General features: G+C 44.9%; 1 protein-coding gene across 1 annotated transcript; it reads right to left on the bottom strand.

The window, feature by feature from the left end:
* Positions 1 to 12,356: 12,356 nt before the first annotated feature.
* Positions 12,357 to 19,737, bottom strand: LOC128399675 (keratin, type I cytoskeletal 17-like). The gene is made up of 6 exons (XM_053361334.1): positions 19,561 to 19,737; positions 18,278 to 18,360; positions 15,450 to 15,606; positions 14,792 to 14,953; positions 14,090 to 14,215; positions 12,357 to 13,013 (listed from the first exon to the last, which is right to left on the bottom strand). The coding sequence occupies exons 1-6, from the start codon at positions 19,732 to 19,734 to the stop codon at positions 12,774 to 12,776; spliced, it is 942 nt and encodes a 313-aa protein (XP_053217309.1). The 5' UTR covers positions 19,735 to 19,737; the 3' UTR covers positions 12,357 to 12,773.
* Positions 19,738 to 21,427: the final 1,690 nt, after the last annotated feature.

The raw sequence follows: 21,427 nt of genomic DNA, 5'->3' as shown, positions 1-21,427 counted from the left end.
ACAGCCCTAAAATATGAGTGGAGAACAAATAATTACAGCCCATTGCAACAAAGAAACCTTCTGCTGTCATTAGAGATATTTTATTTTGATTTCATTTTAATTTTACTTTGAATTAATGAGCATTGGGGTTTTCTTTAACTAGCAGCAAAGACACAAAGCTGAATGTGGGGGCTTCCCTCGTCATAGGTAAAGGTAAAGGTACCCCTGCCCGTACGGGCCAGTCGTGTCCGACTCTGGGGTTGTGCGCCCATCTCACTTAAGAGGTCAGGGGCCAGCGCTGTCCGGAGACACTTCCGGGTCACGTGGCCAGCGTGACGAAGCTGCTCTGGCGAGCCAGCACCAGTGCAGCACACGGAAACACCGTTTACCTTCCCGCTATAAAGTGGTACCTATTTATCTACTTGCACTTAGGGGTGCTTTCGAACTGCTAGGTGGGCAGGAGCTGGGACCGAAAGACGGGAGCTCACCCCGCCGCAGGGATTCGAACCGCCAACCATGCGATCGGCAAGTCCTAGGCACTGTGGTTTTACCCCCAGCGCCACCCGCGTCCCTTCCCTTGTCATAGAACCATATAATTGTAGAGTTGGAAAGGACTCTTAAGGGTTATCTAGTCTGACCCCCTGCAATGCACAAATCAAAGCTAAAGAATCCCTCACAGATTCTTTTAAACCTCTAAAAACCTCCAAAGAAGGAGAGTCCACCATCTTCTGTTCCACAGTCAAACAGCTCTTACTGCAAAGAAGTTTTTCCTAATGTTTCGTTGGAATCGCCTTCCTTGTACAGCCGTACCTTGGTTGTCTAACGGAATCTGTTCCGGAAGTCCTTTCAACTTCCGAAAACAATCGAAAACCAAGGCGCTGCTTCTCATTGGCTGCAGGAGCTCCCTGCAGCCAATTGGAAGCCGTATAAGCCATGTTGGACGTTTACATTCCAAAAGAACGTTCTCAAACCAGAACACTCACTTCTGGGTTTGCGGCATTCAGAAGCCAAAATGGACGAGTACCAAGGTGTTCAACAACCAAGATACAACTGTAATTTGGATCTGTTGGTTTGGGTCCTATCCTCTGGAGCAGCAGAAAGCAAGCTTGCATCATCTTCCATGTGACAGCCCTTGGGATATGGGAAGATGGCTGTCATAACACCTCTCAGTCAACCCCACTTTGCTTCACCTTGGAACAAGCAGAGAAGCAAATCAAACCACGGATACAAGGCCAAAATCTTTCAGGTACTTGTCCCTAGAAGGATGGCCAGATCCAAAGCATCCCATGGAAAGGAAGCAGGAAGAGGTTCCTCGCTGGGTGGGGAAGAGTTTTGTAATGAAGCATATTATTGGATGTCACAAAGAAACCTTTCCCCTAACTTCTTCTTCTTCTTTGGCGATCACTCGTAGCTGAGTAAGATTGTCTTCCATAAACACAGTTTTAACAATGAGTCTGTAAGTGACTATGGAGGCCAATTCTGGATCCACACATCCTTCCACAGTGGGGACAGTGGGAAGATGATCACGGTGTGGATTTGCCAAGCGTGCCTTCCTCTTAGCATGTTTCTCCCTTGCGTCCTGAGTTTGAGCATCTCCAAAAACCATGACACCTTTGGTAAAGGCTGTTCTCCAACTAGAGCACTGACAGGCCAGTGTTTCCCAGTTGTCGGTGTTTATACTACATTTTTAAAGATTTGCCTTGAGACAGTCTTTGAACCTCTTTTGTTGACCACCAGCATTACGCTTTCCATTTTGAAGTTCGGAATAGAGTAGTTGCTTTGGAAGATGATCATCAGGCCACCTTTCAAATATTACTGGACTACAGTAATATTTGATCAGCTGTAATGCTGGCTGGATCTGATGGGATCTGGCGCCTGACAACATCTGGAGGACTGCAGATTCTGCACTTCTACATTAGACTATTGCCCTTGCTATGTCCTAGAGTTCATTTTGCCTACCTGCTTGCCAGCTGCCTTGGTGTTTCCTGGACCTAAGCCAGATCTGACCCTGCAAAGACTCCCCATAGCCAAGGCTTACTTTGACAAAAGAATGGGGTGTTCAGAGGCAGCTAGTCATAGCATACCTGCCTTCACATTTATATCCTAGTAGCTGTCGACTTGCACAATCCTAAGACTCTATCCTCCCACAGTGTTTAAAACAGATCTCTTGTCCTCATATTTGCAGAGAAAAAGCTGGAAAACAAGTCATTGGTATTTTTGCTGAATGCTTCTGTACTAGAGACACTTTTGGTGGGGCTTTTTACAAGTCAGGGAGTGGAAGTTATTCATGCAGTGAAGATCTCTGCCATGCTAACTCTCTGAATGCCTACATTTCTTTTACAGTCTGAAGGGAAATGACAGCATGAAACAGAAAATCTGCCTCTTCCTTCCCAAGACTCAAAGATATTGTACAAAAATTATCAATCTTTTAAAATTATTCAAAATTATTATTCAAAATTGGGACATGGGTGGCACTGTGGGTTAAACCACAGAACGTAGGACTTGCCGATCAGAAGGTCGGCGGTTTGAATCCCCATGATGGGATGAGCGCCCGTGGTTCGGTCCCTGCTCCTGCCAACCTAGCAGTTTGAAAGCATGTCAAAGTGCAAGTAGATAAATAGGTACCACTCCGGCGGGAAGGTAAACGCCGTTTCCGTGCACTGCTCTGGTTCGCCAGAATTTGTCATGCTTTGTCATGCTGGCCACATGACCCAGAAGCTGTACGCCGGCTCCCTCGGCCAATAAAGCGAGATGAGCGCCGCAACCCCAGAGTCGGTCACGACTGGACCTAATGGTCAGGGGTCCCTTTACCTTTATTATTCAAAATTAGAAGTGGGGAGAGAGAGAGAGAGAGATTGCAAGAAATTGAAACCAAAATCTATAAGAAATTGAAACAGAAACAATGCATAACTACGGTAACTGTGTTTTCCCCCTTGTAATACGAGTTACTCTCTATAAGCATTATGTGTCCTACATATGTGCAGGAAGGTGAAATTATGGGTATAAAGTTGATACTGGTCAAATCTGTGTAACTGGTTTTTCCCAAATAATGTTGGATTTTTGGTAAAAGATTCTCATTTACTTAAATATTTTCAGTTTCCCTTAATATTAATATAGCCCTGAGGAAAATACTACCCCTTCCATTTTCTGTTAACATTGCTGATTTCCCCCCCTCTGTTTGTCCTGCCTTCTCACTTGACCACCTTTCTCTTTCTGTATCTCATAAGTACTTGCTAAATCACAACATCTCTCTAATCCATTATTCTATTTTCTTTAGAAGCCTCTACTTAAAGGTGTTAGCAAAGTCACTGAAATAGTGCAGATGGAATCCAGCAAGGAAATTAATCCTACTAATGCTTTACTGAGGGAACTTAACAAAAACAATGTATAATTTGATGAGAAAGGACCGGAGAGATTTTTGTCTGTCTTAGCTCAGGTTTTCTACATATCAGGAAAACATACAATCAAACTCACAGGGGAAAACTCCCTCAGAACTACACAACCAATCAGAGCACAGACTACCTCAGCAAACATCGTGCCACTCTGCATGGTTGCTAAGCAACACCTCCACCCATCCCCTCTTGGCTAGTTGACTTTAACACTAACAAGATTAACCCTTAAGTTGCACATGAGACAATCTCTGCTGTTGCAATTCCAGCAACAAGCACTCATAAACATTCTTCTTTCTCCTTCTCTTTCTGTCTATCCTTCTGTCTGTGTCTGCATCCTCCACTTTTAAAAAATAAATAAATCTGACAATCCATAACATATCTTGGATATGTCCCATTCTCTCTGCTCCAGGAGGCTGTATTACATAACCAAGCAATGACAGTATGAAAACATCTGGAACTTCTTGAAAGACACATTAATGTAATGCCGTGGGGCGAAATTCTCATTCATATTCAGTTCTTCAGATGTTCAGATAAAGGAAGCTGAAGTTCAGAATCTACATTTCAATTCGCATTTGAAGCTTTCGGGTTTGGTGCCAGCCAGCGTTCAGTATGAGCGATACTCCAGTTTGTCTCGATGTTCCAGTCTGGCTTGGAAGATGTGAACTTCAGCCTTTTTAAAAGCTCTGATTATGAAATGCTAAATTTAGGAAGCCCTGTGGGTTTCGCAGGAATCCGTGCAAAAAGGCCATTTCAGCCTCGGTTCTCCCCTGTCTCCAACCCACAAAAACAAGCATCCACCATCAAACTTTATGTTTATGTTGTTGCTTCAGTGGCAAAAATGAGCCAAGAAGATATATTCCACTGCTAACTTCTAAATCAGGGGTAGGCAACCTAAGGCTCATGGGCCAAATGCGGCCCAATCGCCTTGTCAATCCAGCCCGTGGACGATCCGGGAATCAGTGTGTTTTTACATGAGTAGAATATGTCCTTTTATTTAAAATGCATCTCTGGGTTATTTGTGGGGCATAGGAATTCATTCATATTTTTTTTCCAAAATATAGTCCGGCCCACCACATGGTCTGAGGGACTGTGGACTGGCCCACGGCTGAAAAAGCTTGCTGACCCCTGTTCTAGATGCTTAGTTTCCTTTGCAATGATGATTATCTGTGCTCATGGTGGTATCGGGGCAGTTATATACAATCCCACTTTCAATGCTGTTTCTGCCTGCAAAAGTTTCAGAGCAGACATACTGCTTCATTTCCATTCTGTGAACGTCCTGTAATGTCCTGCTGGAATCCTGTCACTTTTTATACCACAAATGCTACAGTTTCTTATTCTGTGGCACCACAGTGCAAGAGTCTATATCTCCAAGCAACAATAATGCAATAACAATGGGGAAACACTGCTGAATATCCAATAAAGTGGAATGATGTGTGGACAGTCCAGTATAAATCTACCGCTATTGCACTATGATTGCATCAAGGACGTCTTGCAGAAAACACTCAAAAACCCTCCCATCCAATCCCCACCAAAGTCACTCTGGCTTCCCATGATTGTATAAAAGAAAGTACTTCTCCACTCAGCACATAGTTAAACTATGAAACTCGCTCCCACAGCTACCAATAGCTATGATGGCTATGCTCTACCTCCACAGCTGGAGGCAGAAACTGTGCTGGAAACCACAGAAGGGGACAATGCTCAAATTAAGCTTGTGGGTTTCCCATAGTCATCTGGTTGGCCACTGTGAGAACACGATGCTGGACAAGATGGGCCATTAGCCTGGTCCAGCAGGCTCTGTTTGTGTTTCTGCAACAACAAAAACTTATACAGCGGATTCTCGGGTTGCAGGAGGCACATTCGCAATCTGCAGCGTTCGCAACCAGCAGCACCGCCTCTGCGCATGTGTGGGCCATGATTTGATGCTTTTGCGCATGCGCAAAGCGTGATTTAGTACTTATGCACATGCGCGAGTGCCGAAACCCGGAAGTAACCCGTTCCAGTATTTCTGGTTTCGGCGCAGTGCACAACCCAAAAATGCGCAACCTGAAGCGTCTGTAACCCGAGGTATGACTGTATGTAGATTGCATTCAATCAATTAGCGTGACATCGAATCCTCCCCTCACATGTATTTAGGTGTGCACTTAAAACTTAATAGGTGTCGATCCGGAAAACATAATGTATAAAGCGGGTGTAAGGTTCAGTTGAAAGAAGGAGAATCTGCCTATCCCCATCTCAGCTGGACAGCAATCACCTGAAACATTCATGGAATCTCAGAGATCTGCACCTGCACTCCAGTGACGGCCCAAGGAGGTTTCCAGCACTGAAGGCACGCCCAAAGTGGTGTGAGCTTTGGCTCAAATGTACCCCTTAAAGCATATCTCAGAGCACCTTTTTTCTCCTCCCCAGCACGCAGAAAGGGCACTCTTCCTTTTCCAGTAAGGGCAGAAAGCAGCTATTAACAGTAATTGGCTTTTGAGTTGGGCCTAATGCGCCTACTGAGCCCTTTAGGGGACTTTCTGTTGTACCTCCTTATTACAAACATGGCATCACATGTGGCATCAGGGAAAGGCAAGGGAAAAGCTGTGTTGGCGAAAGAAAACAGGCTGCTGCGAGGCGCTTCTTTCTCATGATGAAGCACCAGCAACTGATCCAGCGGAGGACAAATCCGCAATGCCAGGCAAGAGAATTTAGCAGTTGTCAAGGTGGTATGGGGTCTCCCTTAGGAAGAATGTCCATGGTTGGCAGGAGAAAAGCTTGCCTATCTAGCCAAACTGATAGTCATTCTTGGTTTTGTCATACGGTAGCAGTTCATGAGCCAGTTAATGCGCTCTTTAGATTCAGTGGGGTTTGTCTGAACACTTGAGATATCTGAGAAACCACATTCTCCTGTGTCAACTTGCCCATTCATTCAAGACAGCGGGTGAGGGTCTCCTCTGAATGAGGTGCACAGTGCAAGGCTCCATGGAAGATCCTTTTTGGTGGTGGCTCCACAGCTGTGACTTAGTCTCCCCACTAAAGTGTGCTTTGCCTCTACAACAGAGGCGAGGAACCTGATCACCAGATCCTCCCATCTCCTATTCTTGTAGGCCAAATGTGATAGGTGGGAAATCTGCATGCTGTTTTCAGGAGTGCATTATTTTTTTTAACGTACACTTTCTGCTAATCACCCTTATTGCTCATCTCTATAACCTGGAAAACCATCAAATCCAAGATTGTGTTCTGAGCCCTGATTGCAATCTTGTATAAAGACCAGGCTGTATAAAGACTATGGGCAGCCTCTCTAAGACTCAACACCTTATTCAAAGCAAGACTGGGATAACCCCCAAGGTGAGAAGTGCAAGAGTAGGCAGAGGCAGTGAGGGGAAGATGGGGGACCCTGAACAGAGAGCTCAACCCTCAGTTCGGGAAAGTGTAGTCAGGAGTCATGGCCTCCAGTTGGGTCTGTAACCCAGCACCAGCAAGACCAGCCCGAGACATTTTGGCACCTGAGGCAAACCACAAAATGATTCCCACCCCAGCAGGGAAGAAGAGATGAGTGAAGATCTACATCGGGGGGGAAGGAATATCTACACTTAGTACAATGGGGTGGAATCAAAGCAAACTTAGCCGGCGGTTGACTTGAAAATCAAAGGTCATTGCTGGGGGGAAGAGTCTACTCTGAAACATGCTGGGCAGGTGCAGAACCCAGGAGACCCCACCATTTCCTTCCTAGGGATGGGAGGAGACCAGCAGCTCATTCTATTCCCCACTGTAGAGACAGCATTGTTGAGGACTGCCAAGAAAACAGCAGATCCAGCCTCCAAGCAGTGTGTCACAGCCATTGCTGCCACTATGGCAGTGGCAGTAGCAGTGAGCGATGCTTTCCTTGGAGGCCAGATCGGCTACCCCTGTGAATTCTGCCACCCAAGGCTGTTGCCCCACCTTGCCTCATGGGTGGGCCGGCCCTACTCGACAGGGACAAGTGGTGCAACACAAACCACGTCTGAGCTTGTGGATTTGCTGCCACGAATCCAGCAAAAGGATTAGGTTTCCTCGATTCCTCTTTGACATCTTAGGAGAATACTTAATCCCCATTTAAGTCTTAAGGTTCTTCAACCCCTGTTTTACAAGCTTGGTTGGCAACAGCACCATAAATGATTTGGTGGTTTGAGAGCAGTCCGCCCCGGGGTGTACCGCTGGTCCCTATAGAAACTCAGCTCTGCAGACAGTTCCTCATCCTTCCCCTCAGGACAGCACTCAAGTCAGTCCCCAAGTACAAGCTCAGCAAATATCTCCAAAATTGAAATCATGGGTGAAAACGACCTCTGGGCAAGGAGGGGAGACTCAGGGAATCCTAATTGGTTTAGGGGAGTGGCTTTGCAAGAGGACAGGTGTTAGCATAATGTTTTGTTTTGTTTTGATTGCCCTGTGTTGCATCTGTGATGGAATTGCATAACAAACTGTCTGCAACAAACCACTTCACCTACACAACGCAACCTCTGGGTCCATTTCTGCTCACGCAGTTCTACTCAAGCATCTTCAGTAGAATGAAGTGCCTTCCATCAGCTTCAGTTGGTGGCCCAGTTATGCCCCAATCAGGACAGGGATTGCCCATCTTCTGCTTCTGTGCTCTGGTGACCTCTAGGCAAGATTACTGCAATTCGTTATACATGGGGCTGCCTTTAAAGACAGTTTTGAAGCTGTAACTGGTGCAGAATTCAGTGGCTAGGCTGCTCACCAGGGCAAAACAGCCAGGGCACATAGCACCAATCCTGGCCCAACTGCACTGGCAATAGTGACCAGGCAATCAACACAAGGCTGCTGTAAGAGGTTAGCTTTCTGCATCCATGAACATTTTTGTCTACTTAAGTTGCCAGTCCTCTTTAGTTGGGACCTTGTTCACTTTCCATTTTTGGGCTAACAAAATATGGGCCGCAGTTGTTGCATACATAAATAACCTTCTCTGACACCTGGGAACACATGCCCTTGCATTCTCTGCCATGGACTCACTAACTGTTTTCAGGACTACAGTGGTGCCTCGCAAGACGAAATTAATTCGTTCCGCGAGTCTTTTCGTCTTGCGATGTTTTTCGTCTTGCGAAGCACGGTCCGTCGCAACTGCGCCTCTTCAAGCAGCTTTAGGAAAAAAGCGAACGAACTCACAAGACGTTTTTGTGTTGCGAAGCAAGCCCATAGGCAAAATTGTCTAGTGAAGCAACGCAAAAACCGAAAAACCCTTTCGTCTTGCGCGTTTTTCGTTTTGCGAGGCATTCGTCTTGCGGGGCACCACTGTAATTTCATTCTCAGTGTTCTCTAGCTGCAAAATGGGTTAATGTGTTCTAGAATCTACTAAAGGCTTAATTCCTTAATAATACGCTACACATATACTTATGCCTTGACATGAAATTGCAGCTATGCTCGTCTTGCCTGACTTGTGTTCTGTGTGCACTTTTGATTCCTGCTTTGTGCTTTGACTCTGCTGGTAATTTGTACAGTGGTGCCTCGCAAGACGAAATTAATTTGTTCCGCGAGTCTTTTCGTCTTGCGATGTTTTTCGTCTTGCGATGTTTTTCGTCTTGCGATGTTTTTCGTCTTGCGATGTTTTTCGTCTTGCGAAGCACGGTCCGTCGCAACTGCACCTCTTCAAGCGGCTTTAAGAGAAAACGAAACAAACTCGCAAGACGTTTTCGTCTTGCGAAGCAAGCCCATAGGGAAAATCGTCTTGCGAAGCAACGCAAAAAAGAAAAACCCTTTCGTCTTGCGCGTTTTTCGTCTTGCGAGGCATTCATCTTGGAAGGCACCACTGTATAGGATATGGATTCTGCCTAAGCAAAAAAACACACACCCCACAATCCATGCACAAGAGGGAGATAGCAGCAGATTTGGATGAATCCCAAGGTTTGTGGAAGTTAGAAAAAAGTGGAAAAAGAAACAAGAAGAGGACAAAAGCAGCCTCTGAGAGCTAAGCATGCTCCGTGGCCACAGAAGGCTGGCTAATTGTTGGAGAAAACCAAGGGGGTGTCAAATGGAGTGCAGTCATACCTTGGAAGTCAAACAGAATCCGTTCCGGAAGTCTGTTCGACTTCCAAAATGTTCGAAAACCAAAGCGCAGCTTCTGATTGGCTGCAGGAAGCTCCTGAAGCCAATCAGAAGCCACAGAAGCCCCATCAGACATTTGGCTTCCAAAAGAACGTCCGAAAACTGGAACACACACTTCCAGGTTTCTATCGTTCGGGAGTGAAAACATTCAAGAACTAGGCTGTTCAAAAGCCAAGGTGCAACTGTATCCTAGAAAAGGGCATGCCTGGCTAAACCCCCAGTCCCACCTGGAGAACAGAATATCCAAGAAGTTCTTCCATTCCCTGAGAAATGCTTTGCTTCTACCAGCAACTATGCAAAGCTTTTTTAAAAAAATCTTGTTGCCTGTCATAATGAGCTTGCTCGATTTACATAATGCCTAGCAGGCACCATCTGATGAAGACTTTTCCCGTGTCTTTGATGTACTAGGGAAGTAATGTTGAGGAAGAAATTAACATAGGAAAAATAATGAATGTGGGCTTTTAATTTGTGTTTGCGTGTTAGACACACACAGAGAGGCATTAAATTTTAATTCTATATTACATGTTTACTTAATTCATGTATTCATTACATTTCAGGAGGCGCAGCTACAACCTGGAAAATGTTAGTGCTGCATTTTTTTTCTCTTTTTAATGATGGGGTTGACTTTAATATATATTTGACTGTATTATGTTGGCTGACAGGGTGTCCCTTATTCTAATTCATCCCCTTTTCTTGGTGTCAAAGCGGATTTATTTTTTAAAAATAAAAAAGGCCAGTATCCAAAGGAGACTATCACATGATTAAATTAGTGCTGGATAGACCCAGAACATCTTCATCATCTGAATTATATCCTGACCTTCCTCCTCAAGTAGCAAATGGATACCCAATTTTGAAACAAAAAATCACGGTGAAAACACTCCAAAAGTTTTAAAGCTTTCTAAAAACAGTTACAATGAAAAAATCTAAAAGCAGTTTCAATTTATATATATATTAGCAATTACACCTAAAAGCATTCTTTCATCGGGTTTGTCAGGAATGGTGTTCTTCAGCCACTGAATGTCTGGGTAAATAAGAATGTTTTCACATTCTTCCTGAATGTTAAAGGGGAAAAGTTCCAGAAGAATTTCAAAGGTCTCCTCTCCAGCTGAGAGGCACATTCTGTTATCTCAAAGCATTTGTCTTGGCATTCAAGGCCTCACTCTGCCTGTTCCACAGAGTCCCAGCCCTTCCCCACCTCCTTGAACATTCCACATTCTTCAGTGGACTTTTAAAGGTTAGAATTTTGCAAGTGAAAGAAAGGTAGGTGAGGAGGATAGAAGTCAATATTTCAATCTGTGTGCCTCACTCAATCTGTGACATTTAAATGTGAGTGAAGGGGGTTCGAAATTTAGAGGACCCTGCCCATCCCAGGGAGTGTTTCTGCTTCTTCTCTTTGCTTCCGATTCTCCGTGAGTGAAGCAATATACCTTACCATCTAAAAAGTGTGTGTGTGTGTGTGTAAGGGCTCCTTCCAATGTCCTTTTGAATTGTGTATCAATTATTTGTGGTCATTATGGTATTGAGGTAGACAGTTCTATTTTTCTAAAAAAAGAGGTGCCAGAACTCACCCTTGCTCTCTTATAAAGGTAAAAAGGTAAAGGACCCCTGGACAGTTAAGTGCAGTCAAATGTGACTATCGGGTTGCAGCGCTCATCTCGCTTTCAGGCCAAGGGAGCCGGCATTTGTCCACAGCCAGCTTTCCAGGTCATGCAGCTAGCATGACTAAACCACTTCAGGGACAGCAGAACATCGTGACGGAAACCAGAACGCCGTTTACCTTCCTGCCACAGTGGTACTTATTTATCTACTTGCACAGGAGTGCTTTTGAACTGCTAGGTTGGCAGGAGCTGGGACAGAGCAGTGGGAGCTCACCCTGTTGCATGGATTTGAACCGCTGACCTTCCGATCAGCAAGCCCAAGAGGCTCAGTCATTTAGACCCCAGTGCCACCTGTGTCCCTTGCTCTCTTATAAGGACAATGGCGCCCACATGAGAGGTGCCAGAATGGAGTTCCTGTGAGTTCTGGCTGAAAAATAGCACTGGGGGTAGTTATAAAACAATTCCTAGTTCAATACTGTTTGCATCTGCAGAATAAAGGAAAACACCAGTCTCAGGCAGACGTAAGACCATTAAGTCCAGAGTCTAAGTGTACTTCTGACCCTTTAAGCTATTGACAATATTGTGGGCTGCCTTGTTACTTAATACTTAAAACAAGGAACCAGAAATCATGTGTGTGTGCATGTCTAGTGTGTTGCTGTCAAATAACTAAGATTCCCTTAGACTCACAAGCCTTACCAAACCAAGCTCACGTTTACCCCAGCCATAAATGCTGAATGTATATTACAGAAAAACACTCTTGCTCTCCACCCCTGGAGTGGAAAGTCAAACATCTCCAGAATTGTGATAGTTCTACACTGCTGTGTAGACTTAGCTCAGAGGTGGGGTTGAATGTGGTTGCTGGGGTCTCAAGGCCATCAGCTGCCTGTTAGGTAGTGAAGGGGACTTGGAAGCCATGCCTGCAGGTGGGTCTACCTGGTGCACAGCAGGTCTGTTTGGAAGTACCATGGCATAGAAAGAAGCTGGGATGGTTATGAGTTTAGTGTTGACTTGGTAGTTGATGGAAACTCGCCAAGAACCTGCCTGGCAGATGACAGCAGAGAAGTGAGGCCTAACTCATCTGCACCTGTTGTCCTTCTCAAAGACCATCTGTATTATTATCATCATTAACCGTAATGGTTTGTTATTCATGAGAATGACACGTTGAAACTAGTCTTGTCTAAGGCAGTTTTATAGGGACATCCGAAGTGTAGGGTGAACGCAACCTGTCATTTTGTGATGCCTCTTAAATGTGGTTTCTCATATGACTGTCACCATCACACAGTCAGAATTGACGAAGCTGCTGTTCAGGTTCAGTTGCAACTGGCAAAGCCTTTATTAGCCTTTATTAGAAACAGGTGGGTTGATTCAACAGCAAAATGAGCAAGTTGTGTGGATTAGCAGAATAGGTGCCAGAAGCAAAAAAATGCAGAAAGATGATCACTTCAACAGAAGGCTGACACAGAGCAATGCTTCCTGAACACTTTCTCCCCCTTTCACTGCAGTCCCCTGCAGGTTACCAAAAGGAGTTTTTCCATGTTTGCAAAAATCTCCCTCTCTTTCAGCTCAGCCTTATTCAGAAGTAGAAATGACCAGAAGCCATTAAAAACTGAAACCAAGAATTAAGATGCAGGTATTTCAACATAGTTGGCCTTTGCTGGAAATTAACCTTAGTCCCAATCTAGTCATGCAACGGAAATGGTAGGGGATAAGAAATTAGGCTGTTCCTTCATGGTGTGGCATGTACTTCGCCTGGCACATTTTCTAGCAGGCTGCAGTATGTCTGGATCTCTTGCTCCAACCAGTTCTTAACATCCAGGAGCTCTTTGTATTCCCGCTCCTGGCCCTCCATTTCCAAGCGTTGCTCTGCCAGCTGTTGCTCCATGCAGGAGATGCGATCCTGTATTTCGGCTAGTTGAGCATTGTAGCGATGTTCTCCTTCAGCCAAGGACACTTGCAGTGTGTCTCTCTAAAGGGGTGAGGAGGGAACAAGAGGTAGCATCCTAAGTGCCTTAAATGTGTGGGCATGAGCGAAAAGCTTTTGGAACCAGAAGCTATGCAGAAACCAGAGAGAAAGTACATAGGTGAACATAAATCAAATCAGCCTGTCAATGGCTACTAACCATGATGTCTGTATACTACCCCCAGGATCAAGGTGCTGTTCCTCTGAATGCCAGTTGCTGAGGAACAGACTGCCAATGATACTCAACGTGGCCTACAACATGTGGGGGGTGGCGCTGTGGTCTAAACCACCAAGCCTCTTGGGCTTGCTGATCAGAAGGTCGGCGGTTCGAACCCCTGCAACGGGGTGAGCTCCTGTTGCTCTGTCCAAGCTCCTGCCAACCTAGCAGTTCAAAAACACACCAGTGCAACTAGATAAATAGATACCGTTGTGGCAGAAAGCTAAATGGTGTTTCTGTGCGCTCTGGTTTCCATCACGGTGCTCCATTGCACCAGAAGTGGTTTAGTCATGCTGGCCACACGACCTGGAAAGCTGTCTGTGGACAAACACCGGCTCCTTCAGCCTGAAAGCGAGATGAGCAGCACAACCCCATAGTCGCCTTTGACTGGACTTAACTGTCCAGGGGTCCTTTACCTTTACCCTTTTTCCCCCCTCATGTGACACCTTTGCTGAAGCCTCATCTAGTATCAAGCCAGGTTCAAAGTCTCTTCCATTAATCTACAAAGCCCTGAACAACCTAGGGTAGTTTAGGGACTATCTGAACCCTTATATCCCAGCTCGATCACTGAGATAATTATTTTATGTATTGATTGCAACCGTGTTCCAATGCCACTCTGCTTCATCCTGCCCCACCAACCACTACTGGACCTAAGTTAACTGAGCGCTCTCACCTTGTGCAGCCAAGCATCTGTACCCACTGAATGTCTGAAGAGGACCCCATGGCATGGCATGATTGAAACTAAGGGATTTGTGGACCTGATTAGTCCCAGGATGGAAGACCCACCGTGACTCCACCATGTGAGTTGCTCTGAGCCGCAAAAAGGATAGAGCAATAAGATGCACCCCACACTCGCTCTCCTTACCAGATTGCGCTGGGCTTGGAGATCGAGCTCTAAGGCCTGCAGCTGACGTTTCAGCTCAGTGGCCTTATGGTTGCCATCCTCAGCTTCCTTGCTAGTGGTGCAGATTTCCTGGTTCACTTCCTCCAGCTGAAACACAGATTGACTGAAACATCAGCATTTTCAGAGGTTTTATGTACTATTCGGTATGCGGGGCGGGGGAGCGGAACATTGGCTTTGGCAGAACAAAAGAAAAGAGCACGTTCTTTTCTATTTTAGAGATGCTGAGCCAGGATTGTATATGCTTTGACACACACACCCCTCTTTTTTTAGAGGCTCTAGTTATTGCAACCTGAATAACATTGCACTTTTGGATATACTGCTGCACGGTTCTTTGATTAGCCAAAGGGAAGAGCAGTGGCGAGACCTGGGTTCCAATCTCCATGCAAAGTCATGAAGCTTGCTGGCTTACCTTGAATCAGTCACCATCTCCCAGCCTAACCTACCTTACAGGCTTGTTGTGAGAATGAGATGGAGGAGGTGAGAGGAACCACACTCGCTCTTTGGGGGAAGGTGTGAGTGTAAAAGTAGTGAATAACAAAACAGCGCAGAGCATCGTACCACCAGCATCACCCTGGAGACTCCTGCAGCCCCTGCCCTTTTCCCATCAGGCTTCTTCTTCTTCTTTTAAAGTTTTGCTTCCTTACAGGGGCTGGATTTATTTACCTTGCCTTCATACCACTCTGCAACCTCCTTGCGGTTTGAGTCAATCGTCGCTTCGTACTTGCATCTTATCTCCTCCAGGATTTTCTTCAGATCTCGACTGGGGCAGGCACTGATTTCCATGTTGACATCACTTGAACAAAGTTTTTGCAAAGAGATTAATTCCTGCAAAGAGAACTTTGATGAGAACCATGCCTTATTATATGTCGTATTATATACATGCCGTATTATGAAAGGGCTGGCTGCGCACAGCATCAACTGTTCAACCTTTCCTGCGGAACGACATAAAAAGAGCCTGCCATTGGTCCATCTAGTCCAGCATCCTGTTCTCACAGTGGCCAATCAGATGGCTGGACCAGGGCACAAGAGAATTCTCCTCTCCTGCAGTTTCCAGCAACTGGTATTCAGAAGCATAGCTTCCTACATGGAGAAAGAGAATAGACCTTGTGGCTAGTTACCATGGATAGCCCTTTCCTCTATGAATTTGCCCAATCCTCTTTGAATTTGTGTGCGTGTGTTTGAATTCATGAATGTAATCTGTTTGGGGGCACTTGGTGTCAAAAAGTGGCTTGTGCCAATTTTTTGTATAAAGTACGCAATTCATGCATGCATTGTTTTTATGAAAATGAGGGGCTCTTATTTTGTTGAGCCAACCATGTACCTCTTTGTGGTTCTTTTTGAGACCAGACAGTTCTTCTTGCAGTGACTTCAGTTCAGCTTCCATGTCAGTCTTACAGCTAGCCATTTGATCCAAAACGGGGTATAAGCCATTAATGTCAGCCTCCACGTTCTCACAAAGGCCACACTCAGTATCAAGCCTATGTTGACAAAAAAAGGAAAGGGCTCTGAGACTTAGCTGCAATCTATTTATTTGGTAACCATGCTTATTTCTGCAGGGCCAGTGCAGCCGCTAAAAATTAAACTCAAGACACTTTCCCCATTTTAACACTCCTGAGTATGAGCATGCTCAGATGCTACAACTGAATCAGAGGCTAGACATCAGGTAAAGGTACCCCTGACCATTAGGTCCAGTCGCGGACAACTCTGGGATTGCGGCACTCATCTCGCTCTATAGGCCAAGGGAGCCGGCGTTTGTCCACAGACAGCTTCCAGGTCATGTGGCCAGCATGACTAAGCCGCTTCTGGTGAACCAGAGCAGCGCACGGAAACACCGTTTACCTTCCCGCCAGAGCAGTACCTATTTATCTACTTGCACTTTGACGTGCTTTCAAACTGCCAGGTGGGCAGGAGCAGGGACCAAGCAAAGGGAGCTCACCCCATCGTGGGGATTCAAACCGCCGACCTTCTGATTGGCAAGCCCTAGGCTCTGTGGTTTAAACCATAGCGCCACCCACGTCCCAAGTAGACATCGGGGGGAACAGTAATTTTATAAAAAATGTGTTGGTTTCTTATTTGTTATTTGCATTTCCACCAAACGATGCTCAAGGGGGCTAACAACAATAACAACACAGATGATAAAATATTATGAAAACACAATAAAACACCAAAGTAAGGCCAGTAAAATGACAATTCAACACAAGACCTGGCTGAATAAAAACTCACACGTCTTCTGGTGGAAAATTATGAGAGATGGGGTTAGCTGGGCCTTCTTAGCAAGCTGGGGTTGTTTTTACAGGCCTTCAAAATCTGTGCACCTGACAGAAGTACTTCAGGTAAACTCACAGAAACACTCCACTGCTTTCTGCTGGAGCTATCTGTTTAATGAGACACAGTAAGAACAAAAGAGCTCTTGCTGGATCAGGCCAGTGGCCCATCTAAGTCCAGCATCCTGTTCTCACAGTGGCCCACCAGTTGCCCATGAGGAACCTGTGTGCAGAGCATGGGAGAAACTAAATTCTGAACACAATTGAAAGTGTTCATGCTGACCTTTAACTCCCTAAACAGCCTCAACCCTGTATACCTGAAAGAGCATCTCCACCCCCATCACTCAGCCCGGACACTAAGGTCCCGCTCCGAGGGCCTTCTGGTGGTTCCCTCACTGCAAGAAGTGAGGTTACAGGGAACCAGGCAGAGGGCCTTCTTGGTAGTGGCGCCCACCCTGTGGAACGCTCTCCCATCAGACGTCAAGAAGTAACTATACAGGCTTTAGAAGACATCTGAAGGCAGCCCTGTATAGGAAGGTTTTTAATGTTTGATGTTTTATTATGTTTCTGTATATGCTGGAAGCTGCCCAGAGTGGCTGAGGCAACACAGTCAGATGGGCAGGGTACAAATAAAATTATTATTATTATTATTATTCTTGGGAAAAGATTTCCATCCTAGAATGAACAAATGAGCTTTATGCATTTCATGATAAGCGCATACCTGATTCATTTGTGGCATGCTAAAATTGGTAGGTGTTTGCCATAAACGGAAATGACTAAAGGCTGGCTTTAGTATGATTTGAGCGATAAAAGCAATTTGGGATCCTTATGTTCTGTCCCAGCTAGTGCTCCTCCTCTGAGTTTCTTAACATAAAATTAAATTAAATGAGACATTGCAAAAGAACCGTGGCTACTGACAAAGTTAGCAGGCCAGGGTCTCTTCTTTAGGAAGGGCCAAACTACATGCAACTCTAATTGCATTAATTGAATTTACATGCATTTCTTATTAAATAAATAACAGTGTGGTGGTGGGTGAACCCAAGCAGCCTCGGGACGGGGGGGTGGAGGAGGAGAGGAAGTTCGCATCTTTCTGCCGCTGCCCCAATCCCAATAAAAACCCCTCTCCAGAGCAGGGATGGGAGAGAAGATTAACTCGTTGCTCATTTAAAGCGAGCTTGCACCATCGGCACTTTCTAAAACAAGACAGAGATTCCATTGAGCACATGGATTGATAATATGGACAGATTAGCTACATACTAACAAATTGCATGTCGACGCAAAATAAGAATGGATAAATATGAAGAAATCTGGAACAAATATTTAAGCGGTAAGGCGGATAGTGGTGAGAAGTAGGGGAAGGCGAGAGAGGTGGGAAATTTTTGTTTAAAAAGGTGTAGTCATAGGTATATCAGTGTATTCAAATCTGAATTGTCAAATTGTGTTGTGTTATTATTGTTATTATGGTTTTTGTTGTATGTGTTTTTTGCAGTTGTTGTTTGTATCAAAAATGATTAAATAAATTTAAAAAAAAACAAGACAGGGATTGGAACACAGTGGCCCTTCAAAATTTGCACATTCAGAAGCAATACATGAACCAAAACACAGCAATCCTTCAAAGGTCACACTTCTCTTAATTTTGCAGCACAGTTCTCCAACCGAGGAGGTTGTACAAAAATGCATGTGACAGGGTAAAGTGTGCACAGAAGTACATAAATTAGTGTGATGTCTATAGTCTTAGAGACATCTGCACACCTCCCCTGTTTATGTACCCATTCCAGCTGTCTTCCCCAACCTAATCCAAGTTTTCTGCAAATATGAATTTAACAGTGACACAAAGATTTCAGGCTCAAAAGGCAAGAGACGTTCAGAGCGATGCGTAACTCACTTGTGCTTCATGTCTTCAACGTTCAGGTGATTGTTGTCAATCTTGATAATTATGCTGTTGTTCTCCACCGTTGTACATACAATCTGGGGTGGGATGGGAGAAAGAAATGGAATCTGTTAATTTCTCCTGATCTATACAAAGACCAAAGAATGAAGCCCAGAGCTGAATGATAAAAAAGCTGGTTTGGGTAGATGGCTTTCTTTGCCTACAACACAAAAACTACAATGCACACACTGGCCTGGTTCACACAACGGGGTAAGCCAAACAATGGCTCACCGGGATAGCAAGAAGGGGTGGGCTCCCCCAGAGCAGCTAACAACCATTTTGTTCCTCCCCAGTCCTTTTTGCTCTCATGCCATACTGGGCTAAGCCATGGTTTGGCTTAGCCTTCAATCCAGACCAGTATTCATGGTTAAGAACTGTCCTCACCAACCACAAGCTGTAGCCAAGAATAAATCTTTGGGGCAGCAAGTTGATTAGGTTGCCTTTTTAAGCCAAGGCTACCTCATTTCCGCTTTCTGAAACAGCACAAGGACCAAAGCACAGTTGTCCTTCAAAAATTGCAGCTCTCTGAACTTTGCAGTGCAGTTCTCCAGCCAAGTGATGGGTCTTAAAATGCATTCACTGGGGTCAAGTGTCCACAGAAATGCATATATTGCTAAAAATAACATACTGGAATGCATTATTTTCAGAGAAATTGCTTTACATAAATGTGTGTATTTGACAGAATAACATACACAAACGTGTATATTGGGAGAAATTCACGTTAAATGCTGCTCGGTTTTCACAAGGGCATTTTATTTATTTATTTAAATCACAGACTGACATGGAACTGTGAAGAACTGAAATTAAGACTGGGAAAATGAGCAACAGAGAGAAACTGAACTTGACAGATTTGGCCATCCCTGGTGAGGACGGAGCTTAGCCACAAGTCCTTGTTTGTACGACATGCTAAGTCAGGCATAGGCAAACTCCAGCCTTCCAGATGTTTGGGACTACAACTCTCATCATCCCTAGCTAACAGGACCAGTGGTCAGGGATGATGGGAATTTTAGTACCAAACATCTGGAGGGCTGGAGTTAGCCTGTGCCTGTGCTAAGTCAATCCTTGGCTTAGCTCAGCACAGCACAAAAAATGACTGTGGAGAAGCAAAGAGGCTCCAAGTCCCTCTCTAGGCATCCACACATCCACATGACCCTAGCAAACCATCGTTGGGCTTATCATGTCATGTAAACCAGGCCACCAGGAATGCTTTGAGTGTTCCTGAGAGATGACATTCCTACCTGGTTTTGAAGCTCCTCAATCTGCTGGTAATAGAGGCTGTAGTCCTTCGCTTCACCAGCCAACTTGTTCTTGGCATGGAAATCACTGATCTTGGACTGAAGCTCAGCATTTTCAGCCTCCAGGCATCGCACTTGGTCTATATAACTGGCCAAGCGATCATTGAGGTCCTGCATGACCACCTTTCCATCAGTAGAAGAAAAGACAACGCTGCAAGCTTCAGGATCACTGCCCGTCCCGCCAACTCCATTGCCAGCTCCATCGGACCTGACTTCAGCTAGCCCATCCCCATATCCAAATGGAGGATAACCGCCATGGTTACCACTGGGGCAGCTACCTGTGCTCATTCTCCTCCTATGGCCACCCCTGATAAATGCACCACTACAACCGCTTTTCAGAAGGTTGCTGTGGCCAATTCCATAGTCATAGGTGGAACAACCTTCAAAGCGGGAGGAATTGCCTCTGGCACTACCGAGCCCACAAGAGGTGTGATAGCTGGAAGAGACAGAGGAAAACCTGGACCTCCCATTCGAGGCAACACTTGCGCTATTTCTTCCCACGATTACTGGACTGTGCATGGTGCTGCTTCTCATAGCGAGAGCGACTTGGAGATCCAACCCAAAGCAGAAGGCAGCGCTCAAGGTTTGACACTCAGTAAGAGTGTTCCGCGTTTATCCTGCAGGTCTCGATTTATACCTTTTGCTAAGGGTGTCACCATTGGGAAGGAGGGTTGATTTGTCTTCTTGCAGGTTTGCTACTGGCTTCTCCTTCGTCCCACTGGCAATTTGCCTCCAGATACCCCACCAAATAGGCAGTTTCTTCACACATCAACTGCTCGTTTTAAACAAGGTTACCACACCAGATGTTATTAAAGTTGTACAGAATCATCAAATGTTTGCCTTGTTTTTCTTAAGGAGAGGAAACTGCAGTTCCTTGAAGCAACTGGGGGGAAAACCCTTTTGTTGTCCATATTATGAGTCAGAATCGATGCTGGCCAGACATTTCTCTACCTTGGGGGTACTGCTGGATCCATTGCTAGCACTAATAATAAATTATTATTATTATTATTATTATTATTATTATTATTATTATTATTATTATTATTTATTACTTATACCCCGCCCATCTGGCTGGGCCTCCCCAGCTACTCTGGGCGGGTCCCAACAGAATATTAAAAACACGATAAAACATCAAGCATTAAAAACTTCCCTAAACAGAGCTGCCTTCAGATATTTTCTAAAAGTCAGGTAGTTGAGGCTCACATGGTCTGGCTGTTTCAGAGTGCTTTCCATCAGCTTCAGCTGGTGGCACAGCTGTGCCCCTATTTGGTCAGGGACAAAAAAAAATTTCAAATATCTTTAATACGGTCAGTGACCAGAAAGCAATTTATAAAAAATGACATTAAAAGTAGTATTGTGCTACAAATAACAGTAGAAATATGGCCAATTCACAGAATTGGTGCTTATATTTATGACCAGGTTTCGACTTTTAATGTTTTAAAAATTCAATTCAGGTGTCACTACTGTTTATTATCGTTCCTTCGATGTTTACAATTTGAACTCCGTTGTTGACATCATTGCTCGTCTTATTCTTGTTGCAATGTAACAGTACTTTGCCACGGACCTGTTAATTTCGGGCTCTTTGTCAGGGACAGCTTATGTTGTCTATGCTCTGCTAACCTCTAGGCTAGATTACTGCAGTGTGTTATACATGGGGCTACCTTTAAAGATGTTTCAGAAACTTCAGCTAGTGCAAAATTCAGCAGCCAGGTTGCTCACCAGGACAAGATGGTTTGAACAGACAACACCAATCTTGGCTCAACTGCACTGGCTGCCAATCAGTTTCTGGGCCCAATTCAAATGGCTGGTT

This window comes from Podarcis raffonei, chromosome 13 (genome assembly GCF_027172205.1).
Source record: "Podarcis raffonei isolate rPodRaf1 chromosome 13, rPodRaf1.pri, whole genome shotgun sequence".
Taxonomy (NCBI): Eukaryota; Metazoa; Chordata; class Lepidosauria; order Squamata; family Lacertidae; genus Podarcis; species Podarcis raffonei.
Note: the sequence above shows the minus strand (reverse complement) of the source record. Positions and strands in the feature narration are given on the sequence as shown.